This window comes from Aquila chrysaetos, chromosome 11 (genome assembly GCF_900496995.4).
Source record: "Aquila chrysaetos chrysaetos chromosome 11, bAquChr1.4, whole genome shotgun sequence".
NCBI lineage: Eukaryota > Metazoa > Chordata > Aves > Accipitriformes > Accipitridae > Aquila > Aquila chrysaetos.
Window position 1 is genome coordinate 20,654,313 of NC_044014.1, and position 20,953 is coordinate 20,675,265.

General features: G+C 42.0%; 1 protein-coding gene across 6 annotated transcripts in view; it reads left to right on the plus strand.

Moving 5' to 3' along the window:
* Window positions 1-13,878: 13,878 nt before the first annotated feature.
* ERCC6 (ERCC excision repair 6, chromatin remodeling factor) overlaps window positions 13,879-20,953 on the plus strand; it is a 50,060-nt gene continuing 42,985 nt past the window's right edge. Inside the window, exons 1-5 of one of the 6 annotated variants that reach the window (XM_030030318.2) lie at window positions 13,879-14,115; window positions 14,387-14,464; window positions 15,015-15,448; window positions 17,980-18,100; window positions 20,515-20,623. In XM_030030318.2, the coding sequence (XP_029886178.1) occupies window positions 15,018-15,448; window positions 17,980-18,100; window positions 20,515-20,623 (661 nt within the window). In that variant the 5' untranslated portion in view covers window positions 13,879-14,115; window positions 14,387-14,464; window positions 15,015-15,017. Of the gene's footprint in view, window positions 14,116-14,386; window positions 14,465-14,933; window positions 15,449-17,979; window positions 18,101-20,514; window positions 20,624-20,953 lie in introns of those variants that run through there. The other 5 variants (XM_030030317.2, XM_030030321.2, XM_030030320.2 and 2 more) reach the window with 5 other exon arrangements.

Below are 20,953 nucleotides of genomic sequence, written 5' to 3' on the forward strand. Positions count from 1 at the left end.
ATAAATTTAGCTGTCATGAATTTCTTTGATATTTAGTCTAATTTTTTTTTAATGTTGTCATAATGCTTCCCGTTATAAATGAATGCTGTCCCCAGCTACTCTACAGGGAGAAGGACGGTAAAAAGTGAATGTGTATCTTCATCCAAAACATTCAGAGAACACAAAGGTTTCCCTAACAGTGAGACGTCTAGGGTGGATCCCACTCAAAGGAAAAATTGCCTCTTCCCTACATGGTTGTTCATGGATATGTTGAAAAAATTCTTGCAAGCTTCCTTTTGATGCAGTAGCTATGAGCTCCTAGATCTGCTAGATCAGCCTGCTCATCTTGTGGACTCTTCCAGGACAATTCACTAGGACCACTCCTGGGAGCAACTTGAAAGCATACTGAATGCTGGCACCTTACAGTGCATGTATGGTGCTGCCATCTACTTTCATCCAGCAGTTCTGGGAGCACTGTGTTCCCTACATGTGCTGAACAGCAGTGATATTGATACACAGTAAGACAGATGCTTCCAGGAGTATCAACCAGCCTACCTGACGGTAGGGGAAAAGGTGCACCATGTCACCCTTCCCTTACACAGAAAGGATGAAAATAACCCATCAGATAAAAATCTTGGGCTTGTTGTAAACCAATCCTAGATCTACTTTATATTATTCTTGCAGCAAGATATAGGAATGGGGAAGAGGTGTGCCAACATCCTGAATGGACTGAGCAAAGACATATATTTTAATGCAGAACTTACTGGCTCATAGTTCCTACTATGTGCCCTGAAGGAAAGCATAGAATACCTTTTGTGTATACCTAAATAAAGGTATTGCTCTGCTTTGCCATACCTAACCACATGGCAAAATACAAACCAGAGCTACATGCTACATCCTAGAAGTATACACTGTATACCCTACTCAATTAAGTCTAAAGTTAAAAGCATGGGACTATTCACTGAGGAATCTTGATCTGAAGTTTTGGCTTTTGATCACTTCACAAGTAACTAAGAAAATAAACTAATGAGGTAACTGATTGATCCATGTTTGGAAAAAAATACTGTGCTGATATATACAGCAAGACAATATACAGCTAACCAGAGCTATCCCTTACAAAAACAGACCAGCATGGACAGAGTCCCAAACATCTCATCCCCTCCTCTTTCTAGCTACATTGCAATCATATTTGGCAGCTTCTGGAATTTAGGAAAGTTTTTATATGCGTGCTTATGAAAAGCCCAACAAATTTTTGCAACCTTAACTGCATCTTGCCGTAATGAAAAGCCTCTTAGCAGAGGCTGGATCTGCTCCAGTGAAGCCTATGGAAGGTTGCTTATGGATTTCAACCTTTTAGGCTCAAAACTAAAAAGATTCATTCACACAAAAAGCCTCAGTGAAGCCAAATAACTAGGCTTAGCCTAGGCTGCCCTGAGATATTTTATTATAGATGAAACCAATTCCCTTTGAAGATAAGGGAATGCTTTAGTCGATGGACTCTATTTTGCTTCTGGCTAGATCTATGTAAATCTGGAGTAATGCCACTGACTTCATAAGAACCTCACCCCAGAATTACAGTGATGTCACCAGGAGCAGCATACAAGCCCTTGTTGATTGGAAATGAGTACCGAACCCTTTAACTGAAACTGAATCATAAATTAACCAGTGGGAAGATATTTTCTCAATTGCACTTGTGATTATTTTTAATTTGTAGTTAATTATTAATGTAGCCATTAAAGTCTAAGAATTCACATAAATCAGCATAATTTATGTGAGAAATTGACCATACCTAATTAACTCCAATTGTTGATTATTAATTATTATTTTTTCTGGGTAACCAAGGCCCCTAATGCTATAGGGTGAGCCAGAAAGTCTAGTCTGCTTTGATAATGTATAGAGATAATGTATAGATATTTGGGATTTCTAGCATATTGAGAGGCCCACATTCTCTTCAGTATAACTTGGCCCAACACAAACACATCCAAAGTGAGGTGCAGGGAGAATTACGTTTTTAGATAGGCAAACTCTCAATGTTTTTCTTCCAAAATATTTGAATTTTGGACCAAAATATGCCAAAAACATATATGGAAAGAGAAAACTTTAGGCATAGAAACTACATATTCTTCAAAACTCCTTTCTCCTGAGAGAAATGCATTTTTGAGGTACCTTTTTTCCACACTACTCATAATACCAAAGAATTAAGCCAACAGCAAATACGTTAGGGTTATGCCATACTTTTAAATGTTATTAAATGTAACATTAAGAAATCATTTGAGTTCCTGGCAAAGTCTACTCATTCCTTTAGAAACGTTTAAGGCTCAATGGGACCATTATCATAATCTAGTCTGATCTTCTGCTAAACAGACAGCCAAGCACTGAAAGGGAATATATTGTTGATATCATTAGTAGTGAGGCTTTGTATACCCAGTCTGGACATGGAAGACTCCATGGTGCCACTTGGAAGTTGCACTGTTCTTCTAGTCTTAACCTACCAGGCTAAATTGGTGGAAATTCTCAAGGTAAAATTTACTCAGCTATCTTAAGAAATTACATGATACAGAGCTAGGATTTTACAACAGCATAGCCACTTACCTCATAGATGATCTTCACCTTTTCACCCCACTCTAACTTGCATCCAATACTGCCTACTATTAGATCATGGCCTCTAGAGGCACTTGATGGAGGTATGGTACCTTTTAAACCTCCCAACACATGTAGTTAAGCCCTTACACTGAGTAAGGTCCCTCACTGATGCTCACCTTGGGTCATTATGACACAGAAAGCAGGCTGCGGGAGCCTTACTATTTCATCAGTGATGTCAGTAGCCAGGACATTTATCCAGATCCTATTTCATCCTCCAACAGGCTCCTTGCCTCAGAAGATGTCATAGGGTCAGGAGACCTGGGGTAAAGTCCAGAGCTGAGGAGAAGGAGAACGTCAACCTCAGAATAGGTCACAGAGGGGTAGTATCAAACATGTCATACCACAGACAATAGCAAGCCACTGTAAAGCAGCAAGATGGAAGATGTTTTCCTATTATTCCTAGAACTGATATTCTGGGTCTAATCTGTAGTCCCAAGCTTTACAACAGTCTGATCAGCCTCTTGGCCTCATCTTTCTAACTCCCACCTCATGCCCCCTGGATCTATTTCAAACAGCCCAGCTAAAATTATTTTCTTGGCCTGTTATTTGACCATGTCACATACACCAAACCTGAGCCAAAGGCAGATCCAGTTCAGGCTGAGGTTCAGGTTTGGGTTTAAATGAAAAGAATGCTTGTGCTTTGAGTAGATAGAACATTAACAAGTAACAACAATGTAATAGCCTGTAATAACAAGTTTACTTTGCAAGAATACAGTCACAGATGAGTCAAAAGAAGAAACTAATCCACTGGGTGATATGGTTTTAGGATTAATACAGTATGAAAACATTTAGATCTTCAGAGACATGCAAACCGATCCAAAATGCCGTAGGGTTTGTTTGGCACCAAGTTTCCAACTTTGACTCCATTCTAATAAAAAACAGAGTTGTATATATTTTTGTATCTTTCCCCTAACTTACATAAACTGATTTCAACCAATTTAAAGAGCAAAACCTTCCCAAACTACCAAAGTTCAGGGGCCTCTATTTTTGCAGCTCCAACATTTTTACTAAGACATCTCCTACTTTGTGACATTTTAATTATTCACAGCACCAGCGCTCTGCAAGTAGAACATGCTGTGTATTCTCCACTCACTCATTCATTAGTTTTAATTAAACCCTTTAATTTTATTTATGCTGTCATGGACTGATTAACAATTTGCAGCACAAACCAGGAAGTCTTAAACAGCACCTTGAGAAATCTTCCTTGCTCTAAACAAAGATCTGCTACAGTAACTACAGATTTGCAGGATTATGTTCTGAAAGGCAGAAAGGAACCACATCAGCAGCTTTCCTGACACAATTTTCTTTTAGCTGTTTAACAAAACGTATCTCAAGGCCTTTGGTGAGAATCACAGATGATGAGGTGTCCAAGGGATTCAACAGAATGAAACTGCAACAGACACTGTGAAAGTGCCTTTATTAGAAGCAGTATATGGCTGAGCTGGAGCAGTGGACCAAGTGGCAATAGGAACAGTGGACCAAGTCACACTTCAGCAGAGACACAGGACATTTTAAGTGTTGCCAAAAGGATGAAAGGCACTGCCTGGAACTTGTTAAAGGATAAATTCATGGAACAGCTTAAGTGACTCTAAACAGGGTTTTGATAGCTGTAACTTACACATTTTATTATTCTTTTAAATCCCTGCAATCCATTTGAAGTGTCTGTAACTTGCACCTTCTGACAACAGACCTTCTGTCTCTGAAGACCTTCATCACAGTGATCTTGGAGCACCTGGGCCCATTGGCATGTATGCTATACCTCACTTAAATTCAAAGATTTAAATACACTCAAACCAGCCACCCATATACCTCTGCACTGCCCTGCTCAGCAAGTAATTCTGGTCCCCAGATTTCATAACAGCCCTTCCCTCACTCTTCACCTCTATTCTTTCCTCTCCCATCCCCCGCTACACATTTCCTTCTAACATCTGTTTCTGTACCCATCTGCACATCCCAGCTCTGCCTCTCTTGCTCCCTCAGCAGTGTTTCATGCCTCCTACCTGACTGGAAAAGACTGTCTCAGAGCACTTTTTTCCCCCTTTCCCTGCTAGATGTAGCCGTGCTCACCAGCTGAGGCAAGGCAGATATAAGTCTAGGAGAAGAAGAAATAAGCATCTCCACTGAACAAAGCTCACTGAAAGATTTCAGCAGGATATCCAGAGCTCCTGGGCCCTTTATCCTCCCTCACTTCCCTTCTCCATGAACCACCTTTACTCCTGACAACAAGGAGTGGAGGAAAGAACAGGTAATCATACTCCCTCTCCCCCTTTCCTGGAATTAACATGCAGGATTTTCAGCTACCTGGTCCCTACTTTAGGATTGTAACTTTCAACTCTCTGCTCAGTCCAATATATGCTTTATACAACTCTAGGTTACAGTCAACTGCTGTGGAGCCCTCAAATAACTATTCACATTTTTCTATAGTCTTTTCATTCAACCTAGCAAAATGCAGTTTACAGACATGGAAGCAATCCTACCATGAATGAGGGAGCTGTGCATTATCTACCCCTTACATGGTACAGGATCCACGCTGCAACAGGAGGAGCTAATGGGGTAAAGGAGGAGAGGCAAAGCCTCCTCAGAGACCACAGCCATCCCTACATAGCCATCATCATTAAGTCAGTCCCTATTATTTTGCTTATAGGCTTGCAATTAGGGAGAAATAAATACAGAGTGAGGCACTGACATTTCGTCTTCCTGGCCTCTGCTTTGAGTACAAACTGAGGCCAGATAGGGAAATCTGTTTGAGTATGTCAGTCTGAAGTGAACTAAAACAACACAACTCTTTATCCTTTGGCACAGCCTTCAAAATCTGCTCATACAAGAATTCAGCAATGAGCTATTTATAGAGGCTGAACTACCTCCAGGCCTTGTGCACAAGGTTGTCCCAGGAGAGCCCAGCTAAGACAAAGCAGAGCAGCACAAGCTGAATCTGCCTGCCTCATCAGGAAGGTTGAATTTCACTCTGGCCAAGAGCATTCTGGGCAACAGATGAGGCCTCCCATAATGTATTCCAATAAAAACAGAGGCTTTAAAAAGAAATAAGTGTTTTGTTCCCTTCCAAGACACATAAATCGGTTTAAATTGCACTATTTTAGAAGCCTCTGTGATTTCTTTTAGGCGATGCCTCCCTCTAGTGTTAAAGCAGGCAGGTGGCTGCTAACGGGTCTGTTCCAGTTTTTGAGGAGGTGAAAGATTTTCAAGTACTTACTTCAACATTTATATACTTCTCTTCCTGGCACCATCTGACAGTTCAAACACGGTCTTAGCATGACTCTGCCAGCAAGCTTTAGAAATCATCATACATGCTAGTCACTGCAAGGAGACCCAGTACAGGTCTTCAGCAGGTGAGAAAGCAGCAGCCTACGGCTGCCTGGGTAAGTCGGCAGCAGAAGATCCTGGTTCTGGGATACAAGGGCCAGAGCCTGGTCATAAGCTTCCTGCTGAACAGCTATGAAGTACACAAAATGTGAAAGGCTGGTTTGCAAAGACTCAATAAACTTCCAGGTTCAACTTCCCTCTTTGTCTCCAGGAGATTGATGCAATTGCTCTGGAAACATCCTATTACATGCTTACTCAGTACTTAAAACTAATATATATTTGTTTGCTTTTTATACAGGGCCTTAAAAAGTGCTGTGTCCACACAGTTATAAAAGATAGATAGCAAAGACACATGTGAAGCAATGATCTGGCTGCAGGCTCAGGAACAGTCCTCTATGAGCTGCAGCAGATTTGGCTAGAAAGTCACTTTTTTCTTCCTTTGGAGAAACAGGCAGCCCAAATAAGCACAAATGTGGAGTTTTCCTAAAAATTTGGTATTGTCAAGAACTTCCTTACATGTGAGCCTTAGTCCAGCAATATTTGTTGGAAATACAAAAGGTGAGCAATCTAATCGCACTAAAGTATTAGAAACCTTCACTTCTGGAATTTGTACCCATTTGCAGTCATGACTTTTCCAACCCAATAGTGCATCAGGAGTAGATTTCTGCATTTGATTTCTTAAACACACCACAGCAGGGAGAGAAAGGGAGAAAAAAACAGTTTTATTTCTCTGCAATATAAAGAGTAAAAGCTATTGCTTGCCAACTACACAATTATTTTCAAAGAGCTTAGCATCTCTCTTAAGTTGATATATTAGCTTTATTACACTGGCATGGCTCTGAGAGGTACTTGCCACTCAACTCGCTCATACAAATTGATACAGATGCTTTATTACCGTGGATGGAATTCCCATTTCTGCCAATGCTGCCGGCAATTCTGTGCCCTCCTGAGAAGTAATGTAGCCTCTAAATCATTTATTATCTATATTCATCACAACTTCACAGTTTTAGCATTTCGTTTTAAAAGTGTCAGTGTGCCTCAGTGTACAGCATTTTCACCACCAGCACAGAAGTCTCCTAGGGTGTTGGCTCAGACCCACAGCTGATACTTCATCAGGAAAGGATTGAGAACTAGAGACACTAAACTGATACGCACTAAAATCTGCCATTGCCATCTGTTTTTTAACAGAACAGTGCTGCCTGTGGGTACCAGGACACTCCACACCTGACTAACTGACCCCTCTAGCCTGGCGTTGGGATTTTCAGCTTCTAAGCTGGCCTCAGGCAGGACAAGTATACCCAGCTGATCAGCTCAGCCACAAAAGCAGCATTTCTAGGAACAGCCATAGCACTGGGAAGCACATAACTGCTTAGGGAAGTGTTAGGTGGAACCAGAGGTGTCCATCCCATTGCAGATGTCTAAGCAGGTAAGGGAATGTTTGTTCTCCTGAAATTCAGTCTCAAGGTTTTACAAAGTTGTGTTTGAGGCTTCTTCCAAAATTCCACTGGAGTCTTTCCCTCCACTATGTTTAACAGGCCAGCCCCTTATTTAAGCACCTGGCTTTTTTTTTTTTTAAAGCTATTGTGTTTCAGGCTACTTGAAACATGTTTTTTCATAGCAAGGGGAATTGGCCCCTAGAACAGTCTACCAAGTCATGTAGCGGATTTTCTACTGTTGAATGTATTTAAATCAAAATGTGATGTCTTGCTAAGCCATCTGTGCTACCTCAGTTCCAAGACACAGGCCTGATGTAGGAGTCAGAATTTTTGCTGTGTGTCACACAGGAGGTCAGAAAAATGATCTAATGGTCCTGTCTGGCCTTAAGCTCCATGAATCTATGAATAAATGAAAATCTTAGGCCTAAGCACTTTCGGACAAGGAGCGTCTTTAAATATTTAGCAAAGCACTGCATCCACTGGGACTGCTCCATAAATTAGTTAGAGTTAATGAGTTAGCAGCCACATGCCTGAGGCTCATCCATCTCAGATCACCTTAATGCATGTAAACACTTGTGTGATGAGAGCTCGAAGATGTTCAAATCCTGGGGTCAGTTAACTCTGAAAATGTAGTGGTTCAGATGATTACTTTTTTCTTAGCCAGCCAGTCCAAGCCTTTCTGTGCAGTTGTTCTGTTGCACTCAGTCATAGTTCATGCACAGGATTTCCTCAGAACAAAATCCATAAAAATGTTCTGTCACAACATCCTTCCTTAGCCTTCAGTTTTGCAAAATACAGACTAGAATCTGTGGAGGAAAGGCCTAATTGAAAAAGCAAGACTGAAGATTTGGCTAACTGTCAGCAGGGTACACCCTGAACAGCACAACCAGGCCACTAAAGGGCTTGAGAGGATCATCTCCTGCTAAGAACCAGGGACTGAGACATGGCAGATTGTTACTGGGTACACTGGGTACATCACTGGGATGTGTTTCTCATAAAATTCCCATGACTCTCAGGATAACTTTTTAGAGTAGGAAACTGAATAAAAATGATGGACTAAAAAATTAAACCACTGCCCCTTTCCCCCTCATCACTGACAACAATTTACAGAACCTGATTTTTCATTACCAAATTCAGAGTCACAGAAAAAAATTGTTTCCTTTCCAAGTTGTTATTCTATTTGAGCTTCCTTGGAAGCCTGTTTGCTTTTCCTCAAAGCCCTCCAGAACTGACAGCTGAGCTCTGAGCTGCTGTTTTCCACGCTCTGCCAGGATCCTTCCCAGTAATCCCGCAAGGCTGATAGAAAGGGAAGACATCCACGCAGTTTAATTTCCCAGTCTTGCTAGTTCAAGTAACAGAGCATAATTACTGCATGTCAAAAGTTGCCAGAACCAGCTCCATCAAGAATTACGTGTCATCACTAATGCTTGCATACAAGGGGGGTGAAGATTGTGGCTACATTAACAACATTACAAAAACCTAGCCAAACAAGCAGAACTTGTCCTGCCTAGGAATCCACACTGCCAGCGGTTTAGCAGAGTAGCTGCACTGCAGCTAGCAGTCATCTCCGTGTAGAAAAAAATATAACAAAACGAAGGCAAATGCAGTTAAAGACTTCAGTAAAATATAGAAACAAGTGTGTATGCATGCATTCCATATGAAAAGATCAGAAGCCATATGTGTATGTAGCTGAGAGCAGAATTGAACTTCCAGTTCATCCGAGGTTAATTTTCTGTGTGAAGATGACTGCACTGAAAATATAACTTCAAAGTCATTCTGGTTTATAATACAGATTTTGTACTTTTACAGCCTTTGAAATGGACAGTTTCAGGCAATAGCTGAGGCTGAGAACAGAATGAAACCATAGATCTCACGGGCTGAAGCAAAACTATGTGTAGCAATTCCCCTTGCTATGAAAAAACATGTTTCAAGTAGCCTGAAACACAATAGCTTTAAAAAAAAAAAAGCCAGGTGCTTAAATAAGGGGCTGGCCTGTTAAACATAGTGGAGGGAAAGACTCCAGTGGAATTTTGGAAGAAGCCTCAAACACAACTTTGTAAATCCTTGAGACTGAATTTCAGGAGGTAAAGAAAGGCATAGTGTTGCAAATGCATCAAGGACGGACCACCATGAAATAAGCTTTAAAGGCCTATAGAATCTATCCTTGCTATGACTTTAATGGAGCCATATAGATTTTCAAATGCTGGGAGACCTGGCTTCAGCAGACTTCAGTTGAACAGCCTTCATTCACACCACCTGGGAGCATGACCCAGTTTGTAACAGACTAGTTGTATAATATGCTTATTATTTATACATCATTCCCAGTGTATATGGTGTTTCATGGACAGATAACATTGATCAGTCTCTGCCTGAAGGGCCTCCCACATTTTCATATCATGCTTTCAGAACGCTCCCACAAAGATCATCTTCAGTCCCATATAACCCCTCATATATCCCATATAACCCCTCATATACAGAGCACAACAGGGATCTTTATGAGCAAGCTCTACCAGGGATCTTTGGAGTCACAGTCAGGATACCAGTGTAACTGCTTTGTTCTGTGAGTACTTGTCTTGAAGCAATAGTATTTAATGTTGGATTACAGCCTCTTCTTTCGGACTTAGTACTAACCATCTCCCACATCAGTAATCTCTTAACCTATATAAGTCTGTTAACATACAGGAAAATCTTCACTCATTTTCCTCTTGAGCTTGGGAAAGAAGCAACCTTTCATTTGAAAACTCTTCTCCTAGCAAATAATACAAAGCTCTGTTTTCTTTCTTCCAGGACAGCTTATCTTTCCCCCCTCATTAATCAGTTTCTGGAAAACTGAGCCTACCCCTCCATACAGCAGTTTAGTTTTGACAACAGCTTGATGTTGCTCTGTCCTTAAATGCCCCCTGGTTGCTGCCTTTCTCACTCTGCTGAAAGACTTTGCACTCCACATTTTCAATTGTTTCAGCAATTACAAATGTATTGGGTTTGCGTGGCAAGGTTTTGGTAGCGGGGGGATTACAGGGGTGGCTTCTGTGAGAAGCTGCTAGAAACTTCCCCTATGTCCAATGGAGCCAATGCCAGCCGGCCCCAAGATGGACCCACCGCTGGCCAAGGCCAACCCCCTCAGTGACAATGGGAGCACCTCTGTGATAACATATTTAAGAAGGGAAAAAAAAGTTGCTGGGACACAGAAACCGCAGCCAGAGAGAGGAGTGAGAACATGTAGGAGAAACAACCCTGCAGACCCCCAGGACAGTGAAGAAGGAGGGGGAGGAGGTGGTCCAGGCGCCGGAGCAGAGATTCCCCTGCAGCCCGTGGTGAAGACCATGGTGAGGCAGGCTGTCCCCCTGCAGCCCAGGGAGGCCCACGGTGGAGCAGATATCCACCTGCAGCCCGTGGAGGAACCCACGCCGGAGCAGGTGGATACCCAAAGGACAAGCAAGGTGGATGCTGTGACCCCATGGGAAGCCCACGCTGGAGCAGGCTCCTGGCAGGACCTGCGGATCCATGGAGAGAAGAGCCCACGCTGGAGCAGGTTTTCTGGCAGGACTTGTGACCCCACAGGGGACCCACGCTGGAGCAGTGTGTTCCTGAAGGACTGCACCCTGTGGAAGGGACCCACACTGGAGCAGTTTGTGAAGAACTGCAGCCCGTGGGAAGGACCCACGCTGGAAAAGTTCATGGAGGACCGTCTCCCATGGGAGGGACACCACGCTGGAGCAGGGGAAGAGTGCGAGGAGTCCTCTCCCTGAGGAGGAAGGAGCGGCAGAGACAATGTGTGATGGACTGACCGCGACCCCCATTCCCCGTCCCCCTACGCTGCTGGGTGTGGGTAGGTAGAGAATTTGGGAGTGAAGCTGTGCCTGGGAAGAAGGGAGGGGTGGAGGGAAGGTGTTTCAAGATTTGGTTTTATTTCTTATTACCCTACACTGGTTTGATTGGCAATAAATTAAGTTAATTTTCCCCAAGTTGAGTCTGTTTTGCCCGTGGTGGTAATTGGTTGAGTGATCTCTCCCTGTCCTTATCTCAACCCATGAGCCTGTTATATTTTCTCTTCCCTGTCCCGCTGAGGAGGGGGAGTGATAGAGCAGCTGCATGGTGCTTAGTTGCTGGCTGGGCTTACACCACAACAACAAAGCATCATTCCTTGTACTTAGAAGATAGCGACAAAAGTTAAAAACAAGCCTCCTCATTCTAGTCGTTAAATACAAAGTAAAGGATATTTGCAGTAATAGCATATTTCAGAGCAAAGGAAACAAATAAGAGTATATCAACTAAGCACTGCTTTATTTGCCTGCTGACATTTTGGGTCTTGGTCTTACAGACCTTAGAGAACCTGTTCTGTGGTTTCTTGAGACTTCCAGACATTGGGGGAAGGAAGGAATAAGGGAATGGAAGGAAAGGAGCATCTTAAGTCAAGGACCTGAAATTGTAGTTCAGAGTAAAACCACCAACAATTTTGAGAGTTATTCATTAATACTCACACCAGTGGGTATTAAAGGAAATGGTATAATGTGTCATAGAGAGCTAGCAACATGGAGAACTTGGTAGGATACAGTATTTTACAACAACTGTCAGTGGTGGTGATTTATGACCAAAAGTAACAGAATCCCTACTCGTGTGTAGGGACTCTGTGGGTGTGTTAGGTATGCCACAAATTTGGCAAAAAAGTTTCAACCATGTTTGAAATGCTTGAATTGCTGGATACTTCATTTATCAACAGTGTTTTACTACAGCAGCCTGGGCTCCATCAACTCACTGTAGGAACACAGTTGAGAAAATGTCAGACAATCAATGTCTACAGAGACTAGGACTTTCCTGGTACAGGAGACATATGGGGCTAGTAGACAGAGTCCAGCAAAGGGCCAGTAAGATGAGTAGGGACTGGACCATCTCCCCTATAAGGAAAGGCTGAATAGAGCTGGGACTGCATAGCCTAAAGAAGGAAGATCTCATCAATGTGTACAAATATCGAAAGGCAGGGTGTAAAGAACACAAAGCCCAAAATCTAATAAAAGTTACCGTCTCTCCCTATACACCCTAACCTACATCCTTAAATTTTCATGATTAAAACATTACATCTAGTCATACACAAACACCACCTCTGCTATTCCTGTTAAACAACTGACATTTCTGCATAGCTACAATCACAATCTTCTACATGCAGGGTGACTAACCAGTAGTATCTGGGATTTCTTTGGATCAAAGGTGCACTATAAATATATTATTATTACTGGACAAGCTTGTTTTCTCTCGTCTGAAGCATTTTGTTGAAAATAAGAGTGAGAAGCGTAAGGTATCATGCCTCTGTCACTTACTTATATATGCCTTGTCTCCACCCCTGAATAATTTGCAAAATAGTAATATATTTTTTACAATATGCACGTTGTTTCAAGACACTCACTGTAAAAAGATAGCATTAAGAATACATGGAGCAGGACAACTGAAAGGCAATTGAAGAAAGCAACTCTGTGGTCAAACGCAATCGCAAATTGTCCCCTGAAGCCAAGAGCTAAACTCGATAGAAATGCCTCAGCATTTCATTAGCAATACATTTCCAAATGTATTCGGCTACGTATTTATCCTCTCAGAGTTGGCCCAAGGCTGTTGGCAAATAAATTCAGTTCTGCTGCCCAAAGGGGGAGGACCTGGGTCCAGGACTTTCACACCACTGGAATGGGGAGATAGAAAGATGGGGAGAAATTGTAGAGACAGCAAAAAGACCCCTGAAGATAATCTAGTTTTCTGCTTTTGACACTACCAGAGAATTATGAAGAAAATAGAATGGAACGCATAAAACATGAGGAACTGCTGTTACAGAGCCCAGCAGGCAGATGACACGTAGCCCTTAAAAGACTGCTCCTCTCGCCAATTGATTACTAACCCTCTAAGCAACCCTACTGCTAAATCCCAAGCTGCACATTATGCACCCTTCTCTCTTCTTCCCTTGGAGGAGACTTGAAGCAATCAAATTTCTTGCTCAACACTTGGTTTTTGAGTCCCGGGCTAATTTTGCAACCACTAGAGCACGCTTCCTTCCCCGAGCCTTTCAAAGGACAATCACCTGACCCTAAGAGACGTCAAGAGAGAAAACCGAACTTCTGAAGCGGTCCCTGCAAGCAGTTCCTCTGTGGCTCCGGCCAGCCGGCCCTTCTGCCCCAGGCATCGCTCCCCTGCAGGGCGGCCGGCCCGAGGTGACCCGTGTGCCACGGCCCGCAGCCCACGCCGGGCCCGTGCGCTGCCAGCTAAAAACGCACTACCGAGGCAGCCTGGCGCACCCGCGGCAGCGGCCCGCGGCAAAGGCCAGCGGCTGTCGGCGGCCTCGGGGAACGGCCGAGCGCGGCTGCCCGCTCCGCCGCGGCCCACCTCGCCTCGGGCGGGCGAGCGGGCAGCCACGGGAAGCTGCCGCGGCGCGCCACTCCCCCCGACCCCGCCGCGCGACGCACGCGCAACAGTGACGCTCACCGACGTTGAGGAAGTGACGCGTGCGCGTTCGGCGTGGGCGGGTCGCGGGTCGCTGCGGTGAGGCGTCCCGGGTGCCGGGCGGCGAGGCGAGTACCGCGCCGGGACCGCCAGCGGGGCCGCGGCCTGCCCGGCTCGGGCAGAGGCCGGGCGGGGGGGGAGGCGGCGCCCCTCGGAGCCCCTCGGAGCCCCTCGCGTTTCCATCCCGGCCGGGCCTCGTCGGCAGCCGCGAGGGAGAGCCTTCGGCCGGCCCCGGGCTTGCTGGCAGAGAGAGGTGGTGAAGCACGGGAGCTCGGGGACCGGTGTGGGGGCGGGCGGGGGGGGTCCGGGGTCCCTCGAGGGGAGCTGGCCGGTGCGCGGGGTTGCCACGGCACTTGCTGCCCGAACGCGGGGCCGAGCCCGTCGCGTGCGTGTGCGGAGGCGATGAAAGAAAACCGTGAGCTGGGACCGAGATCCGCGGGCAGCTGTGCTAGGAGAGGTTGCTGATGAAGCCCGCCTGCCTTATTAATGTCTTCCCGCAAGTTAATAACACTTGTTTCTCCCCGAAGGTGACAAAAATTACATCCTTTCAAAAGACAGTCTCACCCTGAAGGCTCCAAACAGTAATCAGCTCCAGGCTTGCCTTGGTAAGTCAGTCCAGTGTTAATTTCCAAACAGCTAAGATGCTTTATGTTCTACTTCAAAGCTGAATTGGGACACTAAAGTGTACAGCTAACTGTTCTCATCAGTGTTTTCACTGGCAAGTCTTACCCTGTTTCAGAAACTTGTATTTTTTGGTTTTGGACATGTTAAGTTGCCTGTGTTTTTGTTATGCCATAGTCTTCAGAGCGTGACCATTTACACACAAGATTGAGTTCACTCTCTGGCAAGGAGAGTAATTTTTACAGGTTGTTTTATTTGTCTTGATATCATTGTTTTCCAGGAGTATTCCATATAGTTGTCTTTAAGAAGTTTTGGCCACTTTTTTCCTTTTGGTTGTGGAAATGAGCGTGGAGAAGCCTTTGGGGGGAGGACTCATGGAGGAGTAGACTACTAGGTGTTTTGAAACAAGAATTTCTCCTAAAGAAACGTGTTTGTTGTTTTGCTTATTTTTACTTGGGCACAGTCTTCATGAGGAACTTTGTGTGTGTGAATGTTCTTATAATGATGTGGTTCTTCTTTGTTGCCTTTGAGCAGAGGATGCCAACAGGCAACAGCCACCTGCCAGACAGTATCCAAGAACAAGACCCTGTTACTACTTCAAGCAATAATTGCCTGCATAATGCTGAGGAATTGGGAATTGAACAAGAAAATGGCATTTGTAACAGTGACCCGGGTAATAGTATTAGAGTTCCCAACTCTGCCAGCCAGTCATCCACTTCCACGGCTGTTCCTTTGGAGGTGCCCAGAAGAGGACACCCCCTTTTACAGATCAACAGGCAGCAGATTCAGTCCATCTCATATAGTGCACAGGCTGCTGAGCTCAAAGGTTTAGGAGTTGATGTCTATGACCAGGATGTATTGGAGCAAGGAGTTCTTCAGCAAGTAGATAATGCAATTAATGAAGCTAATAAAGCAACAAAAATAGCTGATGCGGAGAAAGAATATCAGTCAGTGTTGGATGACTTAAGGTAAATTGTGTCCTTTCTTACTGTTCCTTTCTGTTACTGACTATCTAATGAGGCTTGGTGTCTCATGTTTTTAAAAGCTGGAAGATGAAAAGCTGTTTTGAAAACGCTAGATTACATGTACTCTTCTGAGTCTCCTGCCTTTTAAAAAAGAAAATATTTTTCACATCAGAACAATGCTTCATTGCTCTTATTTGACTAATTCAGTCATGCATCAAGGCAGTAGAGGACAGTGCATCTCCTTATTCTTCTTTGTCTCCTACCTTACCAAGGTGCATGTCTGTTTTCTGGGCAGTGTAGAATTGCATTATACTCTATTATTCAAAGTAATAATCAGAAAAAGTGCCACTTCTTCAATTCTGTATGCTTCATAGGGTTATCTGCTTCTGGTTATGTGCGTTCTGTAACTTTGATGACTCATATCATGAGTGTGCTACAACCAAAACAACCTTATCACAAGTGCTTGTATGAAGTATTTAAGGACACCTTAAAAGAATCAAATGCTTAATTAACATGGTATATTGATAGCAGAAGACTTTGAGGGATGGGAGCCTCTTCTGAGTTTTGATCTTGGATCTCCCTTTCTGTTTCTAGTCTCATTGTAGAGTTACTGTGTGAACTACTGCAGGTAAATAATTCTACCTGTGCATCTTTCTCTGTATTGCATTAATGTTGGGTTTTAGTGCTCAAGAGTGCTGTAGGCCTCCATTACCTATGTGAACCCTCGCATAGCTCTCTTATTATGCATATGCTTAATTTTATGCACTTCATTAATTTTCCAGTTTGGGTGTGGAGATGCGAAGTTAAGTAAGCTTCCGAGACTGGAACCTAATTTCAGATGTTATGTAGCAGAAGGACATAATGTGTAAGATGGTAATTGAGAGGACAAATGGAGCAGTGTAACCATTGCAATTAGATTATGCAGTTATTGAAAAAATGGTGCAGGGCATTATCAATGAGTTGATATTTTCCTGGTTTTCTTTAAGAAGCATCCTATGATTTTTCTTAGCCCCTATTTTCACCTTCTGCTTAAAGTCGTAAAATGACATTTACATGAGGGGATGCAAATGGTTTATGCAGACCTGTAGAACCTCATCTGTATAAGATGTAACGTGCAAGTCAAAGTTGATTTTGGAGAAGATCAGCAGAGATACAGCTGTCTTGTTGAGCAGAGGGACTAACAAAAGTAAAGATGTACGAGTAGAGCATGATAGAGTTGGTTAAAGTCCTGTAGCACGGTGAATGCATGACTAGAGGTAGAATCAGGCAAGAAATAGTTTTTGAGCAGTTGGCATGGAGTTCATGGTAGAAGCTGCATGATTCTATAATATACACACAAATTTAAGCAGAAGGAGGAGAATAAAAAATGGTTGCCTGTTTAAATCCTGCAGTCCTGTTAAATAAAGCTTTGTGGAAGAAGATAGTAGTGGTATGTGTCAAGAGACCCTAGGGCCAAGGAAGCAAGAGCCAAAAGGTAGGAGACGTGCAAGAAGGTGGTATACTTAAAGCAACAAAACAGAAGACTAACAAAGGGGATGGGATGGTTCAGAAGTGTTGAAAGAATGGAGAAGTGAAGATGGCAGTGATAGCTGGGGAGCTGGTAGAATACGTCTCCTAGGAGAACAGTGGTAGAATCCAAATTAGAGCTGGAGAGAAATGTGGTCCAACAATTTCCTCCCTGACAATTGAGAAGACTTACGTAGTGCTTTTCTTTGCATATGAGGGGAATAATGGCTGCTTTGCAGGTGTTGTAAAGAGTTTTCTTTGACATTTTTCATAATGCTTTGAGATGCTAATTTGTGTATCCTTACGAAATCTGCTATTTGAATCAGCAAACCTAGATTTGGTGCTTCTGATGGTGGGGCAGCATCTCCTTCCTTACGAACGAATTCAACAGCAGAAACAGATGATACTAGGTTATAATATGTGGTTCAACCTTAATTTCATATTCTATATGGAAACGTAAAAAATGGTAGTGCGTGAGTAAGGAAAGTTTAATGTTATGTGCTGTTAATTCTTTGAGCTAGTCTGTCTTCCTGAAACTGTATTTGTATCTTGTAATCTATTCTTTGTGTAAAAGAGGTGTTGTAAAGGTAAAAGAAATAGCCTTCCTTATATAATGGCATCAAACTATTAAAACAGTTTTAGAAAATGAAAACATGGGATTTTCCACTAAGATTTTTGTTTTGTCTTTTGTTTACCATGAATAATAAAAGCAACCACTATCACTTGCTTATTATCATCATCAGACTCGTAACTTTTGAGTACTAAATATTGCAGTGGTTTAAGTTTCCTTGCCTTTGGAATTCTAGTATTAGCAAAATTTTGTTTAAATATTTTATGATGTACAACTTTTTAAAGTGTTTAGTATTTCCAGTGTTGTTTAAATATAAGATGCTTATTTAGAAACTTACCTTTAGACCTTTTTAAATCTTATCTTAAATTTCCTGGAATTTCTAAATTGTCTGAATCAAGAACGTGATATTTTTCTTTCTGGAGTTGACTAGTACATTGCAATCTTCTTTTTTTTTCAGATCATGTACAACATCTCTGAAACAAATAAATAAAATTATTGAGCAACTTTCACCTCAAGCAGCCAACAACAAAGATATAAACAGAAAACTAGATTCTGTAAAACGGCAAAAATATAACAAGGTGATTGGATTACATTAATTTCCTACTGACAATACTTAGCTTGTGCTTTGGCTTAAGGTTTGGGTTATGTGATGCAATTCTTGCTTAATTATATAGTTCAGAGTCAGTCTACAATTGCTGTTCCTTCCCTTTTAAATGGTTTAATTTTCTACCAAAAAATGTAAATAACTAAATTAAAGAAGTGAAAGTAAGAGCTGAATTTTTTTTTTTTTATTCTAAGTTTCAGAACAAGCTGTAAAACTGAAATTCTGGGACCTGCTCAGAAAACTGATTTGCATTAATTTAATTAAATCCCTCCCAGTAGTATTTGGAGAATTAGCAAAGCCTTGTTAGGGCACTATTCAATAGCTGACCTAAATCTCGGCTCTTGTCTTCATTCCCTACCTTCCTTTTCTTAATCCTCTTTCATGGTCTCTATCTTTCTTGTACCAGTACATATCATTCCTTCCTGTGAGCCATTTTATCTCAGTGATTTGGCAGAAACTGCTCCAGCCTTTTTCTGCCAGAGTAGTAAGTTGAAGGAGCTTGTAGAGCAATCTATCAGGCATCAGGGTAATGTAAGCAATAGACCTGTACAGCTGTGAACAGGAAGAAGGAGATCTGAGAAGAGGGAAGCTTCTGGTCAGGACACTTGATCAGCTCACCATCTGATGGAAATTCACCTTAATATTTTTTCTAATGATAAACCTGACTGAGAAACTTAATTGTCCTTTGCCCTCAGACACTTCTTCCCAGTCTCAGGCCATTTGCCACGGAGTCATTCAGTTGTTTTTTTTTTAACCTTGACCATTTCAGCAACTTGGATAACACTGTGCTCACAGTTTGGCCAATTAAGAGAGTGAGGGGGACAGTACTGAACAGTGGCACGGGGTTAGGAACAAGTAGCTGGAAGTAGTGGGAAGAAATGCATTAAATCAGACTTACCACTAAAGAGTGATCATGTAATTGGACACTATTTTATTTGTTTTCATATTGAAGTAATTTACGCAAGCGTTAGTTGCAGGGGAAGTTCAAACCTCATTGAATGTTCATTGTTAGCCATCTCTAACAGTCCTTGAAGTGTAAGAATAAATCTGTATGAAAACTATAATTTGTAAAAGTAGTCCCAATAACCTCAAGAGTGTTTTTGAGGCTGTTTGGAGGCTGGCAGTGTATTTAAACCTGGTCTTGAGCTACCTTATGCACGGAGAAGTGCTTTTTAGTACTCTTCCTTTTGTAGTATTTAAGAAAAAATAAGTGGTTAAAGACAACTGAATTCTTCCATTATTGAGACAAATGGGAAATTAATGACTGGTAAAAGACAGCTATTTCCTTAGAGCTGTCATACAGGGAGTGTTTTATGTTATATACACATCCTGGTAGCAAGGATTATAGCGCATACACAGGAGATAATATATTGTACCATACATGAATATACTTACCCTTAGTGGTTTGATAAGTGCTACGTGAAGACATGGGCAGGCTAGTGAACCATTCCTCACCAAAAAGAAAAAAATTGCTCATTTTGCCATGAACTTGATTTTTACTGAAATACGTGCCTCTCTAGGTAAGGAAATATTTCCAAAGAATGGAGTTACAAATGTGGAAAGTTACATTGCCTATGTCTTTATTTTACTGGTCGGAATTTCTTGTTTCATAAGTGAAAGTTAGCGCCACCAAGGAATCACAATGTCACCAGTAAATACAGTTGAGGATATTACAATCAGATAAAAGGTGTAACAGTAGAGCTAGCTATGAATTATTTTCATAGCAGGAATGAACTATACTTGTTATAGCATCTGTAATGTTGATTTTTTCACTTATTTTTTTTTAAAGTAATTTCACTTTTCATAGTTTTTGCTGTTAAATTAGCTGTGACCACTCCTGAATTAACCGTGTACAACCATATATTAGGATGATGGACTGATTTACAATTTCAGTTTCTTTCTAACAAAACATTCCAACACTTCTGGGTTGATAAATAAATCTTATAGCTGTTTTTAGTGGCTTGTTAACCATCAACCCAGCCTTGCAAATCATGAACAAATCTTTTGGTGTTCTCTGCGCATCTCATAATCTGCTTAATGGGCTTCCTTCACTAGAATCAACACATTCATAAAATGACCTCAAAAGATGTACATAAAAGTGCGCAATGTGCATGTGACATTTGTGTATAAACAATCTGATCTTACTGTATGCATATTGTAAGATGATTGTACACACAAAATTGTGTGTGTTCTGTGGGTTGGAGCCCTACAGATATTGTGCTGATGCTTTTTTGCACTTTTTTTGTTTCAAATGCAATACTGTGAACATTTGAATATGAGATTCTGATGGAAAATACTGCAAGTGTATTAATTTAAGTCTTGTTTAAAAGGATAGCAAGTGTATGAACCAGATTAAAAATTAAATTATGTATCTACTTGTCATTCAAGGAGCAACAGCTGAAGAAGATCAAGGCAAAACAAAAGCGTCTCCAAGCAGTTCTTGGTGGAACGGAGATTCTTGATAAAGTAAATGAGATTGAATTAGAGGAAGATGAAGGTATGAGAGAAGGCTGAAAGTTCTGTTCTACTTTGATGTAATGCTTTTTGTTGTTGTTGTCTGAAGCTAGTTTGCAAGATCTTTGCCAATAAGGAAGTAAATTTCAGTGGTTTGCTTTTAATGAGAGAGTTAAGAACACTTACTCTCTGCACCTGCAAAATTGCAGATCTTGGCATATTCATGTGGGAAGTTTTAAAAAATGGATGTTAATCCGTGTTCAGCTCAGTAGGGATGGCTGAGGCACATTAGAGTATTGGGCTTAATAAATTGGAAATTCTAACATTTTTTTCACAGCTAATTTGATAAAGATGACTAACATCATGATTGAAT